Source organism: Marmota monax, unplaced genomic scaffold (assembly GCF_021218885.2).
Source record: "Marmota monax isolate L192 unplaced genomic scaffold, Marmota_monax_Labrador192_F-V1.1 WCK01_AAM20220418_F8-fsc00028, whole genome shotgun sequence".
Lineage (NCBI taxonomy): Eukaryota > Metazoa > Chordata > Mammalia > Rodentia > Sciuridae > Marmota > Marmota monax.
The window spans coordinates 9,350,727-9,378,205 of NW_026694779.1; the positions used below are offsets into that span (position 1 = coordinate 9,350,727).

General features: G+C 45.2%; 1 protein-coding gene across 2 annotated transcripts in view; it reads left to right on the forward strand.

The window, feature by feature from the left end:
• The first annotated feature begins 11,198 nt into the window (after positions 1 to 11,198).
• Il5ra (interleukin 5 receptor subunit alpha) overlaps positions 11,199 to 27,479 on the forward strand; it is a 28,879-nt gene continuing 12,598 nt past the window's right edge. Inside the window, exons 1-9 of one of the 2 annotated variants that reach the window (XM_046425567.2) lie at positions 12,037 to 12,473; positions 12,721 to 12,878; positions 16,956 to 17,044; positions 18,253 to 18,398; positions 19,316 to 19,454; positions 20,046 to 20,199; positions 20,276 to 20,463; positions 22,746 to 22,891; positions 25,159 to 25,297. In XM_046425567.2, coding sequence (XP_046281523.1) covers positions 16,972 to 17,044; positions 18,253 to 18,398; positions 19,316 to 19,454; positions 20,046 to 20,199; positions 20,276 to 20,463; positions 22,746 to 22,891; positions 25,159 to 25,297 — 985 coding nt within the window. In that variant the 5' untranslated portion in view covers positions 12,037 to 12,473; positions 12,721 to 12,878; positions 16,956 to 16,971. Of the gene's footprint in view, positions 11,576 to 12,036; positions 12,474 to 12,720; positions 12,879 to 16,955; positions 17,045 to 18,252; positions 18,399 to 19,315; positions 19,455 to 20,045; positions 20,200 to 20,275; positions 20,464 to 22,745; positions 22,892 to 25,158; positions 25,298 to 27,479 lie in introns of those variants that run through there. The other variant, XM_058573004.1, reaches the window with a different exon arrangement.

A 27,479-nucleotide genomic window follows, 5' to 3' on the forward strand; every position in this document is an offset into this window, starting at 1 on the left:
TGGCCGGCAGCGAATAGGAAGTTTCGGACGGATGTGGGCGGGGCGTATCCCGGCTCTCCGCGCCCTTCCCGCCTACGTACCACGCGGCGAGACGCAGAGCCGAACTCCTCGCGGGCTCCGGGAAGTCTCGCGAGGCTGCGGTGCTGCTGGAGGCTTGCAAAGTGCGCAGAGAGGTTCGCACTGGATTTCAGAGACTCATAGAGCTTCAGCTCCCCGCTCCTGTGAAATTACTGTATTTTCCCACCTGGTTTGTGTTACCAGAGGCTACGCAGCTGCAAAGTGAATAACCTGGATTGGATCCAGTCCTTTTTTTTATTTTTAAAAGCACAGAAGTGTGCAGAGGGTGGCAAAGACCATGAAGTCCTTTAAATAGGGGGTTTGGGTGAGGGGTCTTAATGCAACTTTCAAGTTACTTAATTTTCCTGGGAATTTTCCTAGAGAAAAAATACATATGCCATGGTATTTCTCTGGGTTGTTATTACAGGGTCTCTTGCCCTTAGGGAGTGTTGAGTAGCCCAGTTTTATAAGCACCAGACTTTCCAAGGTGACAATCAGGGACACAACTTTGATTCAGTCTAAAACCTTAAGGGAGCAAGGAAAGCCCCAGTCCTTTCAGTTTTCTCTCCCAAGTCTCCCTCCTGTCACTCTAGACAGGACAATTTTATGCTAACCGATTTGACAACATGGAGGAAATGAGCAGATTCTACTTAAAAAGATAACTTAGAACTGAAATGGGGTAGAAATGTAAATCTGAATAGCCCTTTATCATTTTATTTTTTTTTAATTGAATTTTGTTCAACAAACTTGCTGCAAAGGTAATTCCAGGCCCAGATGATTTCTATGTTCAAAATGATCAAATCCTTAAGGAAGAAATAACACCAATTCTGCACAAAGTTTGTACAGAAAATGGAGAAAATACTTCTCATCTTAAGGCCAGTATAATCCTAATAGCAAAGGTGAAATAAATATTACAAAAATTAATTTACAGACTACGTTACCCTACCAACATAGAAAACAAAATTAAAATGTGAGCAAACAATCCAACAAAATAGGAAGGGAACTCACCATTATTGACCTGGGTTTATTCCAGATACAAAGAATGCTAGCTGGATTTAATGTTCAAAAACAAATTAATGTAATTCAACAAACTAACAGACTAAAAAGAAACTTTTATGATCATCCCAATAGATGCAGAAAGAGCACTTACTATTCAACACCCATCATTATAAAAAGTGTTCAAAAACTGAAGTTAAAAGGGACTTCCTCAAGATTCTAAAGAAATAAGTACATCTAATATCAGACTTCATGTTAAAATTTTAATCACTGCCCCCTAATATCAGGAATAAGGCCGAGATGTCCAGACTTAACCACTCACTTTCAACCTGTGACTATAGTTCATCACCATTAACAAAAAAAAAAAAAAAGAGAAAGAAAAAGAAGTTAAAAACGTTGAAGAAGCTATGACCATTCTCTCCATACGGATGTGATGGTTAACACAAAAACCATGAGACACAACAAAAAAACTACTAAAACTAGTAAGTAAAGTCAGAACAGTTTAGGATACACAGTTAACCTACAAAAATAAATTTATTGTTATACTAGCAGCAAAAATATGGAAGGTAAATCTGCATACTGCTTATATTCTATATGAATTCTATGTAGCAGTAAATGTAACAAGAGAATCTATATAGTTGGAAACCAAGAGATGTTCGGTATCATCAGGAGGGAAGCTTCCAAGAAATCTACTAGAATGTTTGAAATCCAAACACCTGGCAACATCAAACACTGATGAGGATGTAGAGCTTTCATATACTGTTGGTAGGAACACCAACTTTTACAGCAGCTTTGAAAACCACTGTAGTAGTTTTTTAAACACTAACCGTATGCCTCAGCAGACCTACTGCTAGATATCTACCTGAAACAAAGGCTTGCATTCACACTAAAAAGTGTATTCAAATGGTTATAGCTTTATTCATAATTACCCAACACTAGAAATAACCCAAATTTTCTCCCAACAGATGAATGGATGAACAAACTGGGGTATGGAATACTTCTTGGCAATGAAAAAGGACAAACAACGGATAATGTACAATAATGTGTTTGTCTCTCAACTTCTGGAATCTGAAAGCCAGATTCAAGAAGCCACAAAATAATGATTTATATGACATGTGGAGCAGGCAGAGGCTGTAGAGACAAAAACTAGATCAGTTGTAACAAGAGAATGGGGGTGAGAACAGTTCACAACCAAAGGATCTTAGGAGAATTTAGAAGGAGAAGGTGACAGAATTGTTCTATAGTTTAATTTTGTGGGTTTGTTAAAATACACACAATAGTATGCCAAGTAGGGTGGACTTTCCATTGCATAAATTATACCCCGAAATAACATAATCCCAAAATTAATTACATTTTTTATATGAAAAAGCAACATGAAATTTTTTAAAGCATGGTTTAAACAGTTAAAGAAATGCTTAATCAAATAAATTCAATTATTGAGTTATTCGTATAGGAAAGTGGAACAAAGAGATTTGAGGCCATTCAATGAAAGGGTAGAAGAGTTCTGTGGACAGAATGCCCAGGTGAAACCCCCCAGGACATTATGAGAACAACCAAAGCCACCCAGGGTCCTCCCTCCTCCTGCACAAGATGCTTACGATCATCTCCTGCTCAAGACCAGGAATTTCAAACTGGGTCATCTATCCCAAAAGATGGGACTTTGATAACTAAGGGAAATAAAACCTAACTTGTATTTGCTACTCAGAAATCCCCCATCTCTCTGTAAGTACTTTATGCCCCAAAGTCACACTCATGGACAGAGTACTACTGGGGGCTAGTGGGCTTGTGCTGTTCTCTCCCAACACCATGAGCATTCTTCACCTAAAAGACACCATGACATTAAGAAGGAAAAGGAGAATAAAGATACCTTTATAGGTGGGGCATGGTGGCACACGCCTGTCATCCCAGCGACTCGGAGGCTGAGACAGGAGGTTTACAAGTTGAAAGCCAGCCTCACTCAGCAGGTTAGCGAGGCCCTAAGCCACTTTACAAGACCCTGTGTCAAAATAAAATATAAGGGGCTGGGGCTGTAGCTCAGTGGTGGAGCACTTGCCTGGCACGTGTGAAGTACTAGGTTCGATCCTTAGCACCATATAAACAAATAAAAAATTCAACATTAAAAAAATAAAAATATAAAGGCTGGGGATCTAGCTCAGTTGGTAGAGTGCTTGCCTTGCAGGTACAGAGCCCTGGGTTTAATCCCCAGGACCAGAAAAAAGGAAAATAAAATATAAAAAGTGCTGGGGATGTTGCTCAGTGATTAAGCACTCATGGGCACCAAAAAAAAAGAAAGAAAGAAAAAGAAAAAAAACCTTTATATACACATATGTATATTCGTGTGTGTGTGTGTATTTGGGTACTTATTAGATACCCCAGCCAAAGCTGGGGTATCTAAAAACTCATGATCAGTGCTTGTTCTGAGTATACCTGAGTACTTTGTTAGAGTCCCTCAAAGATCTTCCATCCTTCTTCAACCTGGGCCAGATCTTGGGTCCTGTGTCTAGGCACCCATTGTCCCAGATGGGGCTCCCCACTGCCCACTGGTTCCTGTACGTTGTGCTGTGGTAAGGTGGTGCCTGTCCCTGCCATGTTTCCATGGGTACCAAGCACTTCACCGGCGTTAACCTGCATGGCACATGGACAGCCACCCTCCGCCCCAGGTATTCCACAGAACAGGAAACGGAGGTGAAGAGGTTGACTTGTGGGAGGTCACCCGCAGTGTAAAGGGCACTCTGACTCAAAACCACCACCAAGTGGGAGTGTGGGTCCGTGATCGAGAAAGGGGGAAAAAAATTGAGGTCTGAAATAAATACAAGAAAAGAAAAAATAACCCACCACTGAACACCAAAAAGATTTGAAGGTGTCCCGGGCACCAGCCCAGGCAGGGCGAGGCACTTCACATGAGGACATTTGGATCTCGGTCCAACTGGAACAAGACATTGAAGGTTTGTCAAAGCAGGAGTTTCCCAAGATGGCTGCCCAGAAGAGCTGGAGGCCTGAATAGGAGGCTGGGGCTGGGGTCCCCCCCCCCTAGGAGGGCCAAGATGGAGGAGGGGAGCCTGGCAAGTCACTGAGGACAGAGAGGAAAGCCTGTATTGCTGTCCTCGGGCTGCTGTGACCCATCGCCACCAACGCAGTGGCTTAAAGTCACATCTATTTGTCATCTCACGGTTTTGGAGGTCAGGACTCGAAAACAGGTTCACTGTAGAGGCTTCTGGGGGCATCTGTCATCTCCAGGTTCTAGAAGATTCCTCTGTCCGTCTCCAGAGCCAGCAGCGTAACATCTTCAGCCCTCTGGGATTCCTCCTGCTATCCTCTTAATAAGGAGCATCAGGGCCACCTGGGAACTCCAGGAAGTGCTTCCCAAGGAAAGATCTGCACCTTCATCAGGTGTGCTGTGTCAGGTAACAGCTTCCGGGGTTCCAGGGGTCAGTACCTGGACATCTCTGGCTGCTCACAATTCAGCCTCCTCAAACCTCCAAGTGTGCCTTAGAAATGAGGTGGACCAGCCCGGTGTAGTGGTGCAGGCCTATGTCCTCCCAGTGGCTCAGGAGGCTGAGGCAGGAGGATCGCGAGTTCAAAGCCAGTCTCAGCAATGGCGAGGCCCTAAGCAACTCAGTGAGACCCTGTCTCTAAATAAAATACAAAATAGGGCTGGGGAGGTGGCTCAGAGGTTGAGCACCCCTGAGTTCAATCCCTGGTACCAAAAAAAAAAAAAAAAAAAAGAACTTAGGTGGAATATGTTACAAAATCTGTTCCAATGCTGAATCCCTCTCTATTTCCCCCCCCCCCCTTCTGGGTTTTAGGCAAGTGGTTTGATTTCAAGTTAAAAACACATGGCTGAGTGGGATCTCTGCTCAGAGCTGCCCACCCCGAGGGCCACCATTCCCTCCAGGACCCTCTGCATCCACCATCCACCATGCTTCGTGGGAACATTTGCATTTTAAATTAAGACAGAGAATGCAAGAAAAAAAATACTTTCCATTAAGTCAGAAATGAATAATAATAGCACTTGGCCCCCTGCGGGAAGATATTTGAAGCGCCATTTAGATAAATCAAATAAAGCCTAATTATGACCTCATTTGAATATCCTGCCATGTAGGGGTGCTGGTAGTTGTCTGCATGCCCCCCCCCCACACCCCAATTTTTTTCTGCAAAGTAATTTATTGAAAAGAATGAGCTCTGTTTTCCGGAATGCCTGTTCTTTCTTTGAAACAACAACAACAAAAAAGTACCTGTTTGAAGCCAAAGTCATCTGCTAGTTTTGTTCTCATAAAAGTTTAATAGAAGCCAACTAAAGTTTAAGACCTCCCAGAGGACAAATAAAGACATTTCTCGGCAAATGTAGGCTCGCAACTTTTCATTGGTGCTGGGGGATTTTACACACAAATGCAATTTTATTTTACATTTAAAAGAGGTAAGTAAATAGACAAATCAATTTTAGCGGCTCTGAAATTTCATACCCGGGTCAATTCATTTTAAAACATGGGACTTCCATAATAGTTAGAGGAACAGAGGCCCCAGGGTAAAAGGCTGAGAATGATCACCTTCAAAATTCTGAATCATCAGCAACCTCGGATCAGAACCCGGAAGAGTCTAAACTCTGCTTCTTTGGAATATTCTCCACCATATTTTTTTCAAACAGAGATTCATGTAAAATTCCCTGCTGCCTCGACAGAAATCCCCTTCTGTCCCTAACGTAGGAGGACCTACTCCGTGTGCCTGTGTAGCAGGAAAAAATTCTCATCAAACCAAGCTTGTCCAAGGACCTGGCCTCCAATCCCTGTCTCGGGTCCAAGCCGTGAGACCTGATCTCACCATCTCTGTGCTGGAGAGGAGATAAGAATAGCCCAGTCACCACAGTATGGAGGTAAAATAAAAATCAGTCCTCAACGTGGCAGGTAAAAATCCCATGACAGAGAGAAAGGACAATTTGAGAGGTCCCCACGTAGCAGATGACATCAAACCTAATTTGAACGCATCAGAGTTTCTCCCGCCAGATCTCTCACCCAGGGCCACCAAATAACGCAGTCACTCCAAGGGAAGCATTTCTCAGGTGTTTCTTGTAAAGTAACGATCACAATTCTAGAATAGAGGTTTGGCCCTTCTGGGCAATTTTTGAATTTGGGAAGCATCACCAAGAATGGTGATGGCTACATAAATTCTCCAAGCCTCCGTTTACTCATCTGTAAAATAGGTTATCGGGCTTCCATAGGATGTGTACAGAGCAGTCAACACTCCCGGCACACAGTAGGCCCTCTCTAAATAGAAGCAGAATATTGTTTTACATTAATAAACTTAGTTTAGCAGTGTAGTTCTTGTGGATTTTCTCTTTTTTTTTAGAGGGGGTAGGGAGTGCCGAGAATTGAACCCAGGGACCCTTAACCCCTGAGCCACATCCCCAGGACTTTTCATTTTTTTATTTTCAGACAGGGTCTCACTAGGTTTCTTAGGGCCTTATCAAGTGTGGAGGCTGGGCTCAAACTTGTGATCCTCCTGCCTCAGCCTCCCAAGTCACTGGGATGACAGGTGTGCACCACCACCTTCATCTCTTTTAATTTTATTTAGAGCATTGTAGGTATAGGTAGGAGTCGGGCTCAACCCAACAAAATCATATATGCATGGGTTTTGATTTCAGCCCCCATTTTGGTGGCCGTTTTTACACATTCTGGTTGAATTTCCTATAGGCAGCTTGCAGAGAGCCAAGAACTCGTTGCTGCTTAAAGAACTGGAAAAGAATGAGTCAAAAAATGTACTGACGCTCTTCATGGTCTGAAGACAAGCTTTCGATTCATCCTTTTTAAAAAAAAATATTTTATTTAGTTGTAGATGGACACATGCCTTTATTTCTACGTGGTGCTGAAAATCAAACCCAGTGCCTCACACATGCTAGGCAAGCGCTCACCACGGAGCCCCAACCCCAGCCCCTTTTGATTCATCTTAGAGGCGCTCAGTGGCTTTTCTCGGGCAGGTGGTAAACCCACATATTGATTTTAATCCGCTCGGACTTTTCTAACAGTTACCCAGAATTCTGATTAAATCTTGTCGGGGACACTGTCTAGAGTTTTTATGGTGGTTTTACTGAGATATGATTCACATGTCAGACAATTTACCAAAAGTGCAGAACTCCGTGGTTTTACGGTGTCTGCAGAGATGGAAACTGTCACCACAATCAATATAGAATGTTTTCATCACCCCCAAAGAAGTCTGGTTTCCCAGGTTCTACCAGCTCCCACACTTCCCCCTCCAACCATAGTAATTATTTTTTTGACTTACGTTTTCAATTCTCTCGGATGGGTCTTTGCCTAGAAATGCAATTGCTGGATCGGAGGCAGACACTATCCTTTTGGAGAAATGCCTGTTAATTTTCCAAAGTGGTTGTACCATTTTACAAGCCCCACCCACAGCGGGGGGGGGGGGGGGGGGTTCCACTTGCTAACTTTTCATCTCAATTGCTCTTCTCCCCATATTCAATGCTGTACTTTAGAACACTGGGGGGGAACTCGGGCCTTGTGGTTTCTCAGAGGAGGCAAAGAAGGCTTTGAGGCCAGAAAGGGCCTCCCCAAAGCGAGAGCCTCAAAAAAATGGAGGGGGTCTTTGCAGCCGAGTTAAAGTCGACTGTAGATTATTTTTATCACTGTCAACCAGTGTCTTTGAAGACACAGAGGGAGAGGGTGACGCGGGGGAGCCCCGTGTTATCTGTGCACCAAGTTAAGGACAGGAGGCTGACCAAAGTCATTTCCACATGTATCTTGTGGGACTGGGGATGTGGTTCAGTGACTGAGGGCTTGCCTGGCATGTAGGAGGCCCTGGGATCAATACTCAGCACTGAAAAAAAGGTATAATGCAAGCCAGGCATGGAGGAGTATGTCTGTCATCCCAGCGGCTCAGGAGGCTGAGGCAGGAGGATCACAAGTTCAAAGCCAGCCTCAGCAAAAGCAAGGTGCTAAGCAACTCAGTGAGACCCTGTCTCTAAATAAAACACAAAATAGGGCTGGGGATGGGGCTCAGGGGTCAATAAAAAAAAATTTATCCCCACATTTGTATGGACTAAAACATTTCTACATATAAAAGCACAAGAATAAAATAAAAGACGCATTAATTCGGCCTCCATAGAGTGAATGATTGGTCCCAATCCTTCACTCCCCTCTAGTAACTGTCCAAACCCATACCCCTACCACTGGGCCTTACCATGTTGGGCAGAGTATGCTTTGGGCTTGGGCCAGCTGACTCTGAGTTTCACCCTGCCATTTGTTCAGGTTTTGGGGACGTCCTTGACCGTGATGTGACTCGATGTCTACAACGTGCTCGGGCCGTGATTTTCCTCTTTGACAGTTTGGCTCTGGGTAGTTGCTGGTTCCAAATGATTGGCAGATGCTTGGAACAAACCTGAGCCCACTCTGTAATCTGGAGCCCAACCCAAGGTGAGCCAGACCCCAGTCAATCGAGAAACCAATACTTATTTACACTGAGGAGCTTGTGGTTATTTTTGTAGCAAAACCTGACTAATACACCCACCACGTAGAGATAATCTCTCCTATCAGTCTTAGCATCTAACCCAAACTGAGATTTTGAAAAAATAAAAAAAAAATTACGTGCCTATGTACTGCCTGTTGTTTTTATTGAATATATTTCTTTAATGCCAGAGTTCTCGATAACACCCCTTTTCATATCCATGTATTGCAACTTCATAAATTATGTGTCAGCCCGGCATGGTGGTGCACACCTGTCATCCCAGCGACTCATAATACGTTCAAGGCCAGCCTCAGCAACTTAGCAAGACCTCATCTCTAAATAAAAAATAAAAAGATCTGGGGGGGTGTAGCTCCGAAATACAGAACGCCAGGGTTCAATCCCCAGTACCAAGAAAATAAACTCATCTCCTTCTCTTAATCGTTTTTATATTACTTAAACTCTTACAAGGAAAGCTACAGTAAATTTCCCTCTCTTTTGTGTAAATCTTGGTCTACCTTTCACATTATTCCACAGAGTGCATCTCCAGGAGTGCAGACCTTTAATAAGCTCCCTGAACCACACTTTGCAAAGAGCAAGAGTCACTGAATCTACAAGTTTTTTACTCTTGGGATTTTTTTTTTTTTTTTTACCCGTGCCATTTGGGCTAAACCCACGCTGTTTTATTTCTTATGGAACTGAGGCAAAATTGATTTCATTTTTTTGAAAAAAAAAAAAAGAGTTTGGGGAATCCTTCTAGCACCTTCCATGACAATGTCTTTGGACATGTACTTTGTATCCTAAAGAATGAAAGTGACTTCCTACAACATAAACCGCCCACATTCCTTCTCCATTGCTGTTATGAAAACCGGGGTGGGGGACATAAGCACATGACTTTTTTTTTATTATTATGGGCTTAGTTGGGACAGGATCATATGCCTGGGTGAGTGTCAGTGCGGGGAGCAGCCAGCTCTAATTTTCTGTAACTCTGAGAGCACCTGGCACGGTGCACAGCTGCATGCAGTAAATAGGTTTTGTGTGCAAGAGCTTCAAAAATACAGGGATCAGTATAATGCAGGCTTTTGAGCCCAGAATTACTGCCCTTGCAGTAGTACTCATAAGTATTCTCAGCTTCTTTAGTGATGGCTATGCTACAACTAAAGCCAGATGAGGAGGACTTCAAAGAGCTGCTCAGATGACTGATAGCCTATCTTAACTTCTCTGGGCAGCTCTTGGCAAAGAGATGGATCTCTCTCTGTTCCTTCTTTTACTTCTCCTTTCCCCCCAAGGAAAGTCACATTTGGGGGGTCATCTAACAATGAATGATCTGGTTTCCTTTGGGGCAACTGTCCCAGTTAACAGTCTGGCACAGTAGGGGCCCTCAACCATGGAGCCACATCCCCAGCCTTATTTTTGTATTTTATTTAGATACAGGGCCTTACCGGTGCTGAGGCTGGCTTTGAACTTGTGATCCTCCTGCCTCAGCCTCCTGAGCTGCTGGGATTGCTGGCGTGCACCGCCACGCCCGGCCCTGCAGCAGGGATGCAGAGACGTGTGGAAGTTTCCATCAATGGGCTTCCTGTCCATCATATCAGAAATGGAAACGCTGATCTAACTCTGGCAACCCATTCCCTGTGCGTCCGCTATCTGTCTGCTCCAGTGTCCCCAAACTGAGATTTGCTTCTCCTGGATTGAGGAATCGCACCACATGCACCCCCAGGGCTAAAGCCCTCTCAAAGGCAACCAGCAACATCAACCACAGCACAGATAATGCATTCAACACCCTTCTTATCTGGTCAGTCCCACCCTAGGTCACATGTTTAAAAGAAGGCAGCTTTGCTAGCCGCTGACCTTGAAATTCCCTAGCAGCAAACAGAAGAAAAAATGTGGGGCTGGGTTTGTAGCTCAGGGGTCTAGCACTTACCTAGCACATAGGAGGCACTGGGTCTGAACCTCAGTGCCACATGTAAATAAATAAATAGAATAAAGGCATTGTGTCCACCTACAACTAAAAAATAAATAAATAAATATGTGGGGCCGGGCTCGGTGGTGCACGCCTGTCATCCCAGCAGCTCAGGAGGCTGAGGCAGGAGGATCGCAGGTTCAATGTCAGCCTCAGCAACATGGAGGCCCTGAGCAACTTAGCGAGACCCTGTCTCTAAATAAAAAATAAAAAAGGGCTGTGGCTCAGTGGTGAGTGCCCCTGAGTTCAATCCTCAATATCATTAAAAAAGAAAAAGAAAGAAAGAAGAAAAGAAAAATAAATGTGGAAAGATAAAAATAAAGAGGCTGGGGATTTGGCTTGGTGGTTAAACGCTCCAGTTCCAAAATAAATGAATGAATAAACGATGTGTTTAAAAAGAAAGAAATGGAACAAAGGAAGGAAGAATAAGTAGCTTTGCTTACATGGAAACAGAGCTTGCTACCAAGACAGAGAAGGGCAAGGGGCATCACCCAGTGACCGAAAACTTGCTCCTCAGGCTCAGAACGAGGGGACTTTCCTATTCCTCAGGCTGAACTGCGTATCAAATCATGTACCCGGTTTTGAACTGGAGACGAAGACCCAATCACTACTCCAGAGGATGCAGCACATAAAAAAAAAAATTAATAATAATAATGCAAAGCTTTAGAGGGTCCAGAGAAGACTCCATTACCTGGTGGTCACCAACATAAGTTAATGTCAACTCCCAAAGACACCAAACTGTGTCCCAAAAGCAGGTCACGGTGCAGACAAGACGGTTATCAGATAGTGGCTAAACGACCCCGAGAGATGCTTTTGATTGACAGCGGGGTGGTCATCGGGAGTGCCAAGCTCATCACCCTGGCCCTCTTACCCACTCCTTCCTCCTCGGTGTTGGCTTAGAGAAGGTGCATTGCTCTCCCATCGCGGAGGAACTGCCTGCGAGTTTCTCACCAGTGCAGCTGTGATGATGACACACTCAAGAACTGTCTCCGAGTCAAGCAGGGCACCCCGAGATAAGGCTCCCTCTCCATGCCCGGCTGCCGGCCTCTGAGTGCACGGCCTCTGCACTTCTCTGGAAGCCGGCCGCAGACGCCTGACTCATCTCAGGTGAGCAGAGGGACACCTTGTCCTAGGACACAGACTCCGGAGGTACCCCCTGCACCCCCTCCTAATAATTGCATGGTGGGGAGGGATGTTACCAAAAAGGTGAAAAGTTGCAATTTGTAAAGGCAGGGAGATCTTTTCAAAAAACTTTTATCAGTAAAGACAGAATTAATGATGAGGCTTCAAACTTGCATCAGGCAGGGGCTGGCCAGAGAAAGCACTTTTCTTTTTGACTTTATGAATGGATTAAGTAAGAAATGGGCTAATGCATGCCGGGCTGAGTCCTATTAAAATAACACTCATAGTTTTGCCAAAAATTTATATAAATATGACACATCTGTTTTCCACGGCTCCAGATCGATACTGGATGGGATGAAAACTAGCACACACATGCAGCTAAGATTTCTTAGAAAATATGTGAATCTAGAAAATAGAGTGTCATAATGTATCTTGGTTGAGGAAGTTTCAGAGCTCATCTGAAAAGTTGCAAATTAAGAACCAATGACAACAGGGGACTGGTGTTACCATATGTAACCAAAGGCATTTTGCATTTTTGTTTCTGCTGAAGGTTTTTTGGATTTCCAAGACAGTTTGTGTCTAAAGTGTTCAAAAAGTTGCTGAGATCTCTCTCTCTCTCTCTCTCTCTCTCTCTCTCTCTCTCTCTCTCTCTCTCTCTGCTTTATGTTCACTTAATTATTTACCCAAAGCAAAGAAAATATATTTCCATGCAGATTCAAGACACAAGAGAAGAAGGAGGGAGGAAAGGAAAATCAGACTCTTTGAATACTCCACGGATCTAAAATTCATTTAATGCATGAAAACTGACCGTGCTTCATACTTATCCTGCAGAATGCATTCGATACTCCATTTAAATGAAATATACTGAACATTTCATGACTGGGTATGATCTCTAGATTGCTACTCCATGTGATTACTTCCCCTTTCATTGTTATTGGGAAAAAAAATATCAATCTATGTAGCTGTTAAAGGTTTGCATTTCAAAATCAAGTCACCTGATTGGTTTACATCCTCACTTGAAAGCCTGCACGGGGGAATTTTTAGGCCAGGGACCCAGGGGACTGGGCTTGTTCCAGGCTCCCTGTTCTGCACCACCCCCTGACCTTGCTGGTCCCCCTGTTTGATTCCAGCACTTATGTCCTGCCTTGTCACGGCTGGGTATTGATTTGCCTCTGCTCTACCCACCTGGACATCTGCCCCACGCCTGGGTTGGCCACCATGAACGTGACCAACGGGGTCCTTGGTTTCTGCTGTTGGTACTGGCTTTGAGGAGAGTGGCCGTGCACAGGTACGCTCAGGGATGTGGGATGATCACGTTTGATGGGAGCCAATATATTTAACTATCGGGGATATCTGCAGCAAATTGGCCAGACCCTCAGGGTGGCGGTACCATCTCCTTCTGGACAGAGGGTTTTTTTTGTGTGTGTGTCCACAGTTGGACCCCATGGTGGTACTTTAGGACTATTTCAGAAAACCAATCAGAGGCTCATTAGGGGTGAAACAATACACAACCCCAAATTGGCTGAACAATCCTTGTTAGCCATCTATATTTTTAGGAAAGTGCTTTTGGTTTATTGCATTCTCTCTTTTTCTCCTAAAAAAAAAACACACACACAAAAAAAACGTGTTTTATTTCTAACTGCACGGTACAGGATAAAAGAGGAAGTTAACTCTTTAAAGAGTCCAACAGAGCACAGATCCTCTCCGTATCTTTTCAATTTCTGCTGTGAGGTGGAGCCTCGAATTTGATGTCACTGCAGCTAACTCAAAAAAAAAAAAGGGTCTAAAAATGGGCCTCAACCACCACTTGGGTTGTCAAATACATGCTCTGGGCAGAACATCAATAAATTATAAAAAGGGGGGAAAAAAGAGAGAGAGGGGAAAGATTTTTTTGTGACCCTGAACTTCAGTAGAACTGGATGGATTTCTCAAGAATCCCGGGGAAGTCCACCCCCCCCCCCTTGGTTTACACTTGACTCAACTTTCTAGAAACATCTGTCCTGAAAGAGACTGTGCCCCTGTTTTCTTTCACCTTTCATGGCCCACCGGAAGCTCAATTCTTGGAGGGCACTCGAGGAATCCTAGGTTGACTCAACCCCACGACACAGGAACAAGTAGCTCCTGATCTGTCCTCGAGATCGAGTGCGTGTTCCCGAGTGACCTCAGGTGGGCAGCTGGGCCTCCTTCCTTCTGGTTAGCTTGAAGCCTATCATGCTGATGTCCTGGTTTTCTGTTGGACCTTAATGGGCCACCAGGAGAGGAAGGACGATTGTCATTTGGAGACGATAGATGGGCGCCTATAAATGCAGCTGGTGAATTGGCTCTATTCTTGCACCATGGAGAGGACAGGGTATTTTTGGATTAAAGAGAGATCTGAGCTTCTGTCCCTCCACCCCCAACCCAGCTACTGTCATCAAGAATGACTGCTCTTCAGGGGACCAGAATTTTAAGGGGCCACCACTGGGGATGCTTCCATAGAACAGAGAATCAGCAAGACTCAAGAAAACGGGGTGTGGGGGGGGTCCGATGCTGAATCTCCAGAAAAGCTGAGCCTGAAACCCATCTGTGTACCCCAAATTGCTCTTCTTGGTCACTTTTAGACTCGTACGTGAGTACATTGTGCAGCAAATGTGACAACTGATTTTTCTCTCCAGGTTACTATCTATTTGAATAGAAAACATCCCCAAGAGATGCAAAAAAAAAAATCTATTTCTGTCCAAAAGTTGATCCTCGAAAAAATTTCTAATGATCAAATTTGGAAAAAAAAAAAAACAGAAAAAAAAACAGTTCTAATTTCTGCAGCTACGTACAACTATATGGCCCATTCTAAGGGAGAGTTCTTGCTTATGTAAAATATTCAATCATCTCCCCACTGAGAAATTCAACCGTTTTGTTATTGACTTCGACAATTTAATTTGCAAAAGATGAACAAATGTTTATTATTTTTAGAACGTCAGTCACTAGGAGGGGGTATGTGTGTGTGTGTGTGTGTGTGTGTGTGTGTTAATTTTGCAATTTTTTTTTCCCCTGATCTAAAATTCCTATTGATGAAATGAGTGCAGTTAGATGGTAGTTGATATCATATCAGGAAATGCTGACATCTTAAGACATCACTTACGCAGTCTCAAGAGGAAGCTCTCTTGGTTGTTGAGAAGGATATTTTATCTTTTCTGCTCAGGCTCCAAAGATTGCTAACACTTCCCTTTAACTCATTGAAAGTACTCACTGGTTGGAAATATGAAAGAAAAATGTGAAAATGTCTGGATTTTTGTTTCGTCATCGCTGTGGGTTCAAAACGTCTTTCGCTAGTTGGAATTGTCGGAGAAAAAGAAACAAGATGATTACTTCTGTCGAAATGGGCATGGTTCCGATTAGCAATACTTAAGTTTATTTGAAAAAAAGGACTTTATGGTTTCGAGGCTGTTTCTTTCCTACCACGGTGACCTTTGCCTTTAGTAACTTCAGTAGCAATAACTTAAGCAGCCACTTAGCTAAGAAAGAAAAAATGAGGAGTTTTGTGCTACTTGCTGAACTTACCTGTTTACTCAGGATCTCTCCTTTGGTTCCACTGGAATTATATTTGGAAAATATCAAGCTATTAAAATAAAACTGTAAACAGAAAACTATAAGTCATTCTAATTAGGACCCTAGAGTGGACACAGTGTAGGGTTTTTGTTTTGTTTTGTTTTTTTGCTCTTGGAAGATTCCAGATGGGGCCCAAGTTCTTTGCTGAGTGGTGGCTTGTTCTTTGGCAAATTTTCAGACTCATTTCCTTCGATGGTAGGAATGATATCTATGCACTGAATCACTGGGGACCGTGTGGCCGCAGGAAGGACGGCTCTGGGAGAAGTGTGGGTGGCTGGTACTTACAGTGCAGCTCCCAGGAGAAATATCTGTGCAGGGAGAAGCTTGAGATTTATTTTCTTTAAATGTTTTTTAAAAAATTTTCTAATTAGTTATACATGACAGTAGAATGCACTTTGACACATTATACATAAATGGAGTATAACTTCTCATTCTTCTGGGTGCCCGTGTATTAGAATCACACCAGTCGTATAGTCATATAGGCACAGAGAGAGATAATGTCTGATCCATTCTCTGTCCTTCCTACCTCTACGACCCCTCCCCTCCCTTCACTCCCCTCTGTCTAATCCAAAGTACCTCTATTCTTTCCTAGCCCCCACCCCTTTGTTGGGAATTAGCATCCGTGTATCATTTGGCCTTTCGTTTTTTGGTATTGGCCTTATTTCACTTAGCATGATATTCTCCAGGTCCATCCATTTACCATCAAATGCCATAATTTCATTCTTTAAGGCTGAGCAATATTCCATTACAGTATATATGTACCACATATTTTTTATCCATTCATCTGCTGAAGGGCACCCAGGTTGGTTCCACAGTTTACCTATTGTGAATTGTACTGCTATAAACATTGATGTGGCTGTGTCAGTATAGTATGCTGATTTTAGGTCCTTAGGGTATAGACTGAGGAGTGGCATAGCTGGGTCCAATGGTGGTTCCATTCCCAGTTTTCTAAGGAATCTCTATACTGCTTTCCAGAGTGGTTGCACCCATTTGCAGTCCCACCAGCAATGTATGAGTGTGCCTTTCCCCCACGTCCTCACCAACATTTATGGTTGCTTGTATTCTTGAAGAGATTTCTAATGGAAAGTTCCTCAAGAGAGATGCTTCTCTCTGCTCTTTGCCCCATGAAACAGGATGCTAAGTTTTTTTCCTGCTTTTTCACACTGAGCGATGGTGCCTTTTCCCACTGTGAGTTCACTCTCATCGTCCACTTGTTTCAAGTAGGTAGAAATATTGCCAGAGGTGGAAACCAGGGTCTGGTGCACGATAAACACCCACTCTACCACCCAGTCACAACCCCCAGCCTGCGGCTTATATTTAAATAGTCCTGGTAATGTTTTATGTCTGCTGTCGACCGTGCCTAACACATTTTTTTGTTGGGAGGCCTGGTCCCAACGTATAAGTCTAACATATTGTATTCCTAGTATGTAACATATGGATGTCACAGCTGGGCATGGTGATGTGCCCCTGTAATCCCAGTGGCTCTGGAGGCTGAGGCAGGAGGATCACAAGTTCAAAGCAGGCCTCAGCAACTTAGCGAGGCCCTGAGCAACTCAGTGAGACCCTGTCTCTAAATAAATTATTTAAAAAGGCTGGGGATATTGCTCAGTGGTTAGGCACCCCTGGGTTCCATCCCTCGTACCATTAAATAAATAAAAGGATATATGTCACAAATGCTTGTTAAATGGCCAGATGCCCACATCTTACTTTAGAAAGGGGCTTTCCATTTTTCTCAGAAATGCCAGCAAGATGATCTCAATTGTCCCCTTCCTCTCTGCAGGATCTGATTGACCGTCATGGTCCCTGTACTCCTGATTCTTTGGGGAGCCACGGTGATACCACCCGCCGACTTACTTCCTGACCCAAAGCGTAAGGACCTTGGATTCAACGTAGTCCATCATAGAATGGGTAGCACGGTTTCCCCCTGAGCAAACCCACAGTTAGGACATTTTATATTTATCTTTAAATATAACCCTTAGCTAGCCGGGGTGGGTGCAGAGTGCTGGAAGTCTCTTGAGGTCTATGGAAAATCCCCACACGTCAGTCAGGGAGCAAAAGAGGGCTCTGTAGCAGTGTGAACAGTATTGGCCTAATTCTGGTTAAAGAAAAAAAAATTTAAAAAGTCGTATCAATGCATGCCCAGAAAAAAAAAAATTATATAGTGACTACATCATGTTAATATCCTTCTTCATGGTAGGATAGCAGATTTTTAAAGAAATATTTTTTTAGTAGTAGATGGACACAATAACTTTATTTATTTATTTATGTGGTGCTGAGGATCGAACCCAGGGCCTCACACATGCTAGGTCAGTGCTCTACCTCTGAGCCACCACCCCAGCCCTTAATGTCATTCTTCATGGTAGAATTGTAGGATATTTTTTTCTTTTTCTTTCCTTTTTTCCTTTTAAATTGTTCATGTTTACAAAACTGATGAGCAGGTACTGATTTGATTTTGTAATTAAATAAACTTTTTTTTTTTTTGAAAGCAAAGTCAAAGCGTGGTTCATGAAGCGGCTTAAAAAAAGCTGTTTTCTATAAACTTTGGACCGTGACTCATAATAGGAAATGAACGCATCACGAATCTTTATACATCATGAATCACACATACACACACCTCAGGACCTTTATGTAATGGTAACAAGAGATTTACAAAGAAGCTCTTCTTCTTATCACGTGTGACGCACCCTGTTATTTTCTATTCTGGTATTTTTCGGTTCTGTGTTTCTTCCACATCATTGAAAACATGCTGGTCACCATCCAATAAATTGTGATTGTGGCCCATTAATAGATAATGGCCCTCAGTTTGAAAACTACGGTTACAATAAATGATGTTGAAAAATATTCATATTTCCATAAAAAACCACATCCATGGTATAGATAGACACTCAGGAAAAGTAAAAAAAAGAAAATAAGATGATGAGTTGGAAACAGTTTTAAAGAAGCATCTTCTGAAATTATTCCGGTACTGAACATCTTCGCATCCATTAGCAAAATAGTACAGTGAAATATTTTTAAATACTTGAAAGTGCTGTTTGTGCACCACAAAACATCGTGTTGCTTTTTAATTTTTTCCACAGTGTCCCTTCTCCCGCCTGTGAATTTCACCATCAGAGTCACGGGTTTAGCTCAAGTCCTTTTAAGCTGGGAACCAAATCCTGACCAAGAGCCAAGGAACGCTCACCTGGAATACCACGTGCAGATCCACGCCCCACAAGACGATGACGTAAATATCCCTTCTAAGGGCAGCTGTTATTATGTAGAGTAAATGTTGTTTGGGCTGCACTTTTTCATCAAATGAAATTTTAAGTCGAAAAAAAAAATGACCAAAGGTAGAATGGAGTAGGTAAGGGTTTGGTGCTTTTTTTCTACCATGGCATAAAGAACAGAAGACAGTAAGTAGCCTTGCAAATGGGCAGAGAGCAAGGGGCAAAGTCAGAGAAATCGAGTTCAAAGCCCCCCTCATCTAGACCCTATTTGTTGTCACCTTGGACCCGTTAGGTGGCTCCCCGGAGCCTCAGGTTGACTTCTGTGAAACCACCTGCTACACCTGCTGTGTCCCAAAGTCCCAGGAAGGCAGAAACAGTGTGTTTTAACTATTTTGCAGCCAATATGGAATTCCAGAGAATTTCCTGTTACTTCTTCTGCAGGGCAGGGGGACACTAGAGATAGGAGTCAAAGGGAACTTCAACCTTAAGCTCCATTAAACCGTAACTGTGATGCTTTGTTTGCTTTTATGAGAGGAATATGTTCATGGGCCACCGAGCAGTGATGTTATTAGAATGGATTTTTAAAAATATTTTTCTAATAAGCCAGGCGCGGTGGTGCACATCTGTCATTTCAGAGGCTCGGGAGGCTGAGGCAGGAGGATCGCGAGTTCAAAGGCAGCCTCAGCAAAAGCGAGGCCCTAAGCAACTCAGCGAGACCCTGTCTCTAAATAAAATGCAAAATAGGGCTGGGGAGGTGGCTCAGTGGTTGAGTGCCCCTGAGTTCCATCCCTGGTACCCACCCACCCCAATTTTTTTTTTCCTAACAAAACTATTTCAGTCTATTTTATCTATGCTCCATTTGAAAAGTGGAAGAAGAGGCATCCGGCATAAGAAGTCATTTTTTTTAAAGGCTACTTGTGGATTTTATTTGCAGTTTGAAACCAGGAGCACGGAGAGCACTTGCGTGGCCCCCCTCCACGAAGGCTTTTCGGCAAGCGTTCGAACCATCCTGCAGGAAGGGCACGCCCCCCTGGCCAGCAGCTGGGTTTCTGCAGAACTCCAAGCCCCACCAGGTAAGGGAAGCTTCTCAAAGTCCAATTTCATTCCGTACTTTGCAAAACGGGGAAACAGAAAAACTAACAATGATTTGCTTTTCTGTAGTCAGTCACCAGTTCCTGGGAGGAGTCTTCCAAGGCATGCACACCCTAACGGGGGCTGTGGTCACTTCTTATTACCAATTCCACCTGTGCATAATATATAGTTGAAATAGGAATGCAGTACATCTTTTTTTGGAACCAGGGATTGAACTCTGAGGCACTCGACCACTGAGCCCCATCCCCAGCCCTATTTTGCATTTTATTTAGAGACAGGGTCTCACTGAGTTGCTTAGTGCCTCGCTTTTGCTGAGGCTGCCTTTGAACTCGCGATCCTCCTGCCTCAGCCTCCCGAGTTGCTGACATTACAGGTGTGCACCACAGCACCCAGGCATTAGGCCCCTGGGCTCTCTACTTCTAGTTTCGCTCCTCTAGGAAGTCAACTCTTTGCAAATACTAAGTTTCTATAAATAGGTGACAAGACACGTGCCATCGCTAAGGTTTCCAAAGAGGTACAAGATTCAAAAGCAACAGCAGCCACGTTGTTTTGTTCTATTTCTGACCACCCAGGGTCTCCCGGAACCTCAGTCTCGAATTTAACTTGTGCCACCAGCACGACGACGGCAGGTGGTGGCCACCTGAGGCCACACCGAGTTTCTCTCCACTGCACCTGGCTGTCGGGCGAGGAGGCCCCCCCAGACACGCAGTACTTCCTCTACTACAGGTGAGTCCCTATTTTTACCCATGCAAATGGGTCACCTCCTCTGGGCCTTAGGAAACTCACGAGCGTTCCACTGTAGGTATGGCTCTTGGACCGAGGAGTGCCAGGAATACAGCAAAGACCCGACCAGCAGAAATACCGCCTGCTGGGTCCCAAGGTCGTTCATCAGCAGCAAGGGGCACGGCTGGCTGGCGGTTCACGTTAACGGCACCAGCAGGACAGCTGCCATCAGACCCTTTGATCAGCTGTTTGGGGTGCAAGCCATCGGTAAGACAGACTCCGCCCAGAGTGACCCACATCGCTGCATCGCAGGGTCTCAGCGCTGCACCGGGTGGGACTACGTTTGTGCTGCTGACGGGGGCAGGTGGCTCAGTGGGAGCACTGCTGCAGATTTGGGTTGCATGACTTTTGTGCTACGGGGACCGGCCCTGGATGTTGGAGGATGTCTGGCCACATCCCCAGACACTGCTCAGGAGATGCTGCCCATACCCCTGTTGGAGATGAGGATCAGGTCCTAGTTTTCGTGGTGTTGAAGATGAAACTCCCCCAAGCGTAGAAAGTGAGTTTTATTTAAGAAAGAGACAGGCACACTGAAGAGAAGGGACCCCAGAGCTGGGAGTCCAGGGAACTGGGCTTGTCTTGCTCTTTGACAGACCCCAGAACCCCCCACCGTCTCTGTGTCCTCCATGTAGGTGCCGAAGGACAGGCAGGGACACAGGAGGAGTCCTGAGCTATCCACTGAGCATCAGTAGTGGGAGCCCAGAGTTTAGCCATTAGCAACCCATCATTGTCGTTCTTTTCAGAACCCGGAATTGAACCCAGGGGTGCTTAACCACTGAGCCACCTCCCCAGCCCTTTTTATTTTTTATTGTGAGACAGGGTCTTGCTAAGTGGCTTAGCACCTCACCAAGTTGCTGAGGCTGGCTTTGAACTCGAGATCCTCCTGCCTCAGCCTCCCCAGCTGCTGGGATGACAGGCGTGCACCACACTCCTCACTTTCTGGGTGTAGAAAAATGGCCCCCAATGATAGGAGGGATTTGTGCATATGTAGGTGACACTGGGAGATAACTTAAGCACAAGTGACTTTCACAGAACGTATCAGTTTGGGCATTCGGGAGACAGGCTGTGAGAAGAGAAGGTCCGCGGTTAGCGTTCTACTGTCGTGTCACTGGGAAAGGATGTATTTGGGGGAGAAGGATCCATGTTTTGGCTCCTTCCCAAAGAATGTCATTTTTAGGCTTGATGGATGGTTCCTTCCCAGGGACTCTCCTGTCACTAGGAAAGGATGTGTTGGGAAAGGATCTTTGGTATCCATGGGTCACCTTCTTCCTCCTTCCCTCTTCCTAGGCCACACTGTGTGGGGACTGTCATTTCCACATCTTTCATTTAGAACAGAACCCGGCATAAATGTTCCCTGAAGACACAGACTTGTTATTCACAGGGCAGGATTTGGCTTGTGAGACACCTGCCATCAAACCGGAGCCTAAATCCGGCCCCGGAATCCCAGCCTTTGCTATTCCCTTCAATGGTACATTTCCTGTGCACCCCCCCCAAACGTCCCTTTTATGAAAATAGCCAATAAAAGATTCCGACAGAGACCTAAAAAGCAAATGATAATGGGAAAATGGTTCCGAGCTGGTGCAGGTGGCAGGAATTTATTTTATGACCAAGTCCTGGGATTGCTAAAAGAACGAAGCACTTTCTTGGTTGAGAAGGTTCTGCTTTAGGGAAGGGCTGACTTTGAAGCCATCGGATCCCATTCTGAGTGTGTCTCTATGATCTGTTCATTGCGAGATCTCAGTCCTAGGATCTAGGACAAGGACCCACACGAGGAATTACTTTCTTTCCAGGGACCTTACAATGGAGTCTTGCCCTGAGCCGGGGCAGGGGTGGGGGGAATTCATCCATGTAATTCTTTTTTTTTTTGGTACTGGGGACTGAACTGAGGGGCACTTGACCGCTGAGCCTCATCCCCAGCCCTATGTTGTATTTTATTTAGAGATGGTTCTTGATGAGTTGCTTAGGGCCTCGCTTTTGCTGAAGCTGCCTTTGAACTTGTGATCCTCCTGCCTCAGCCTCCCAAGCTGTTGGGATCACAGGCATCCGGCCACCCATGCAATTCTGTCAGCCTCAATCTCTACAGCTCACAAGAAGGGTCTCTTTTTCATGCCACTACAATACAGGAGTCCTAAGAAGTCACCAGCTTCCTGTGGCTTGAGATGAGCTGATTGACATCTAATGATAAACTAGGCACATTGGGGCACGCCTGTCATCCCAGTATCTGGGAGGCTGAGGCAGGAGGATCGCAAGTTCAAAGCCAGCCTCAGCAAAAGTGAGGTGCTCAGCAACTCAGTGAGACCCTGTCTCTAAATAAAATGCAAAATAGGGCTGGGGAGGTGGCTCAGGGGTCGAGTGCCCCTGAGTTCAGTCCCCACAAAAAAAGAAAGATCTACTGGTAAATTTTGAATGCCTGGAGAGGTGTGGGTGGATTGGAGTTAACTGGCCCTGATCACCAACTCAATGTCACTGACCTCTCCTTCTCTAACCAGCTCGAGCGAATCCGCCAGCCAATGTCACAGCCCAGATCCAGGGAACGCGTCTCTCCATCCGTTGGGAGAAACCCATTTCCGCCTTTCCACAGCACTGCTTTGATTACGAAGTGAAGATACACAACACAAAGAAGAATTATTTGCAGGTAATTCCTCAGAGGGTTCCAAAAGTCCATGACAAATATTCATTTTATAAACATTAAAAAAAATTTTTTTTCTCCATTGGCTGCTCTGGTTATAGCTGGGTACGAACGAGGTCAACTACATCTGCCCAGGTGTTATGGAAATCAACCAAACCATATAAGCCTTTTGTTCTGCTTAGGGATGAAAATAATCCCAGGGGTCAGATGAAACCTCGTGGGTACTGGTGGAGGGAAAATGTGAAATGTCGTGGTTCTGGTTGAAAGCAGAAACCTCAGTGTTCCAAGACCTACAGTCATGGTCTTGGCTGTGTTAGATCCCATCTCAGCCCAAAGCTACAGGCAACCCAGGTGCCATCGATGGATGACAACACACCCAAGATGTGGTGTGTACACACAGTGGAAGGTGTCACTCAGCCTGGGTTTATTTACTTTTTACTTTTTATTTTTTGGGGCACTGGGGATTGAACCCAGGGGCGCTTAACCACTGAGCCACATCCTAGCCCTTTTTAATATTTTATTTAGAGACAGAGTCTCACCGAGTTGCTTAGCATCTTGCTAAGTTGCTGAGGCTGGCCTTGAACTTGGGATCCTCGTGCCCCAGCCTCCTGAGCTGCTAAGATTACAGGTATCTGCCACCGCGCCTGAGTTTTACTCAGCCTTTAAAGGGAAGGAAATTGAAATAGGCTTACACGTGGATGGACTGTCAGGACATGGTGCTCAGGGAATGAGCCACTATGAGAAAGACGCAGAGCTGTGTGATTCTACTCACAGGAAGCATCCAGAGTGCTCAAACTCTCTAAACAAACTGGTGCTATTGCTTGTGATTGAACCTGAGCTACATCCCATCCCAGAGGGCCAGTTTTGCAAGATGAGAAGCACGGGAAGATGGACTGTATTTAAAACCGCTGATCTGTACACTTAAAAATGCAGCAGATGGTCAATTTTATATTGAATGTATCTTACGGCAGTTTTAAAAAACACATACAGGGTACAGTGGCATGTGCCGGTCATTCTGGCTACTTGGGAGGCTGAGGCAGGAGGATCGCAACTTTGAGGCCAGCCTAGGCAACGCAAGTGGATCCCATCTCAGAAAAATAATAAAATAAAATAAAACCCTCCCACCTCATTAAACTGCCAACATTTCTTGAGGATAGATTACGTGTCAAGCTTTATAATTTTATCTTATCCTCACAATAACTCTTGGCTAATTAACATTCCCTTTGGAAAGGCAAGACCTGGAAAAAGACACGGTCTTGCTCACAATCAGCAAGCTAGAGCAGAACACAGGGGCGGCAGGCTTCCAACACGTGTCTCACTGATAAGAGAAAAAGTAAATGCAGAGCAATGTGATCTCATCAATATATTTTTGGGGGAGTACCAGGGATTGAACCCAGGGGCACTCAACCCCTGAGCCCCATCCCCAGCCCTATTTTGTATTTTATTTAGAGACAGGGTCTCACTGAGTTGCTTAGCACCTCACTTTTGCTGAGCCTGTTTTGCCTGCAAATTTTTTTGGTAAATGGTGAGAGGCTTTGCAGGCCATTCATTTTTCTATCAAAATTACTCAGAATTAAAGCGGCCACAGCGTCAACAGATGGGTAAGACTGCTTCCCATACGGCTTTATCTGTGGACACGAAGATTTCCATTTCACGTGGTTTTCATGTATCATGAAACAAGACTCTTCTTTGGAGATTTTCCAGCCACTGAAAAATACCTAAGCCACTGGGTGAGGTGGCGCACACCTGTAAGCCCAGGGGTTTGGGAGCCCGAAGCTAGAGAATGGAAAGTTCAAGTCCAGTCTCTGCAAATTACCAAGACCCTAAAGCAACGTAGGGAGACCCTGTCTCAACATTAACAATTTTGAAAAATGCTGGGGTTGTCTATCACCTCTGGGTTCAACCTACTGTACTAAACCCCTTCTCCACAAAAACCCCCAAAACGTAGCAGGTCATAGTTTGTAGGTCATTCAAAATCAGGTGGCAGATGAGTTTGCAGATACCAGGACGCCCTTGTGACATTGTTTAGGATTCAGGACGCAGAGGGAGAAGGCCAGGGAGCCTCTTCACACTGGTAGAGGCTACTCTGGTCTTTGCATCTGAAACATCAATTGGGCCCCTACGGGAGCTCCTGGCCTTAGCATGGATGGCCAGATGTCTTTGAGTGACTTCCTGAACACCGGGTCACTTTATTTCTACAGGACCCCCTCAAGCTGGTCATCGACATACCTTACGGGTTTTGAGATTCTTACAAGACTTTTCCCCCCATTTAGATGGAAAGGATCACGACCAACACATTCGTCTCCGCCATTGACCATCTCTCCAAGTACTCCATTCAAGTGAGGGCGGCCGTGAGCCCCGCCTGCAGGACAGCCGGGCTCTGGAGTGAGTGGACTCCACCTATCTATGTGGGTGAGTCTCCGAGAACTTGGGGGGGTGTCTTGGAACGGTTTTGCGTCTCTGCTGGGTCACATCTCCTATGACTCCACCGCTAGTTCCATCAGAGGTGGCTTCTCCAGGAAGCCAACCAAGCCTGGGTGTCCACCCGGTCCCCAAAGCAAGCCCTTCTCGTGAGTCCTACCTGTTGTCTTGCTTGGAAGCCTCTCTTCTTCCTTCTCTCCAAAGGTTTGAACTTTTTCAGCTAAGTGAAGATCTACAAGCTGTTCAAAGAAAAAAGAGCTCAACTGCCTTTTATGTAGCTTACCCCAAGTTCAGTGTCCTGCAAAATAAACTTAGTACCATATGATGGTCAGACTATCAGGGATGCCACTGCACCTATCTTATTCAGATTCCGATGGCTTTATGTGCATTCATTCATGGGTTCTGTTCTGCGCAATTTCAGCACATATTGAGCTGCAAGTGTCAATATGTATCTTTACAGAGATCCAAAGTGTATCAATAGGATACAGGACAGCACATTACTAGGATTCCTGATGCTGTGCCCCCATCCTCATTTTTCTTTGGTACTGAGGATGAAACCCAGGGGTGCTTAATCACTGAGCCACATCCCCAGACCGTGTTTTCCCCCCAGCACTTTTTTTTTATATTTTATCCGGGTGCAGAGTTTCACCAAGTTGCTGAGTGCATCATTAAATTGCTGAGGCTGGCCTCCAACTTTCCATCCTCCTGCCTCAGCCTCCAGACTCACTGTGATTCAGGTGCATGCCCCTGGGAGAGGCTCCTGTTGCCGATTTTATCACCGCACCCAATCTCTCTGTCTCCCTCCACCTTTCCCAGCAACCACTCATCTGCTCTCCGGCTCTGTGATGTTCCCATACCTAATTCTGAATTTATACTTCAGTTCTTTTTCTTCAAAAATGACTCTGAAATTGAGTGATCTTCAGAAAAATCTAGATCCCTCCCTGAGCCTTCTCTCTCATGGACAGAAGATCTGAATTTCTGGGTATTTCTTGAGCACCTGGGTTGTTCTGCGGTGGTTTTGGTTTTATGGTCAAATTGGCTAGTTTGTTTGGCAAGTAAAATGTCCACCTTACCTGTTAGTGGGGTCTCTGAAAGGTCACGGGCATTAGATGGTGGCTGTGCACGAAGGGCACATTTTCCCAGACCCTCCCTGGGAACACAGGCACTTCTCGAGAGAGACAGGCCAGTTAAAGAAGCAGCTATTAGGTCTCGCGTGCCTGTCAGAACCACGCAGCCTGGAGAGGCAGATGAACCTGGTCGAGGGTCTACGGGAGCAGAGAGGATAGAAAGAACCCGGGAGTCCCCCACTGAACGCCGGGGTTGAACACCCAGCCTCCGCACACACAGGGGCCTCGTATCCTTGGACACACTCATCTCTCTGTGGGACAGCAGGAAGCAACTCCAACCTGTCTGCCTCCCAGGGTTTTGTGAAACACAGCAACCAGAGCAGGTCACAGGTATGGGAGGTTATTTGCCAGACACCGTGCTAAATGACTCTCTTGCATTATCTCAATTAATTCCCTGCACCGACCTATTTTGCAAGAAAGTCTAGGTCACTTGCAAGTGGCGGGAAGAAATGGGGCTCAGCCCTAGGCTGAGGCCAGCACCCCATCTCTTAGCCCCCTGGTATAGAGTGTCAACATCCTGCAAGGCGCCAGGTGCTGTAGAAATGAAAGACCCGTGTAAGAGATCTTGGTTACCCCTCCACCCTGACCCCCCAAAATCTGCTCTGTATTTCATTGACTTCAACTACAGAGTGGATCTTGAGGCAGTGACCCATTAGACCCTGAGAATGTGAGTCAGACCTGAGGCCTATCAGGTAGACTTCCACGGAAGACCAGGGAAGAGGAACACTGTTTGGAGTCAGAGGGGCCTGGGACCCCTAAAAATTGTGCAGTGCGCAACACACATGGCCTTACGTGGTGGCCCTGACATCACTAGAGGGCTTGGAGAGCTAGCAGGAGCCTTCCAGAGGAGAGGGAACTGAAAGCAGGGTAAGAGGAACTGAGAACACGCCGCATCACCTGCTTCAGGGTTCTGCTGAGCCTGAGCCCCCCTCTCCGTGCCCCGAGGTTGACCTACCTACGCTGACCCCAGCACACAAGGGACTTCCCTCCACCCTGCTTCGGGTACACAGATAAAAAAACTCACTCTGGGCCCAGAAAGAGAAACA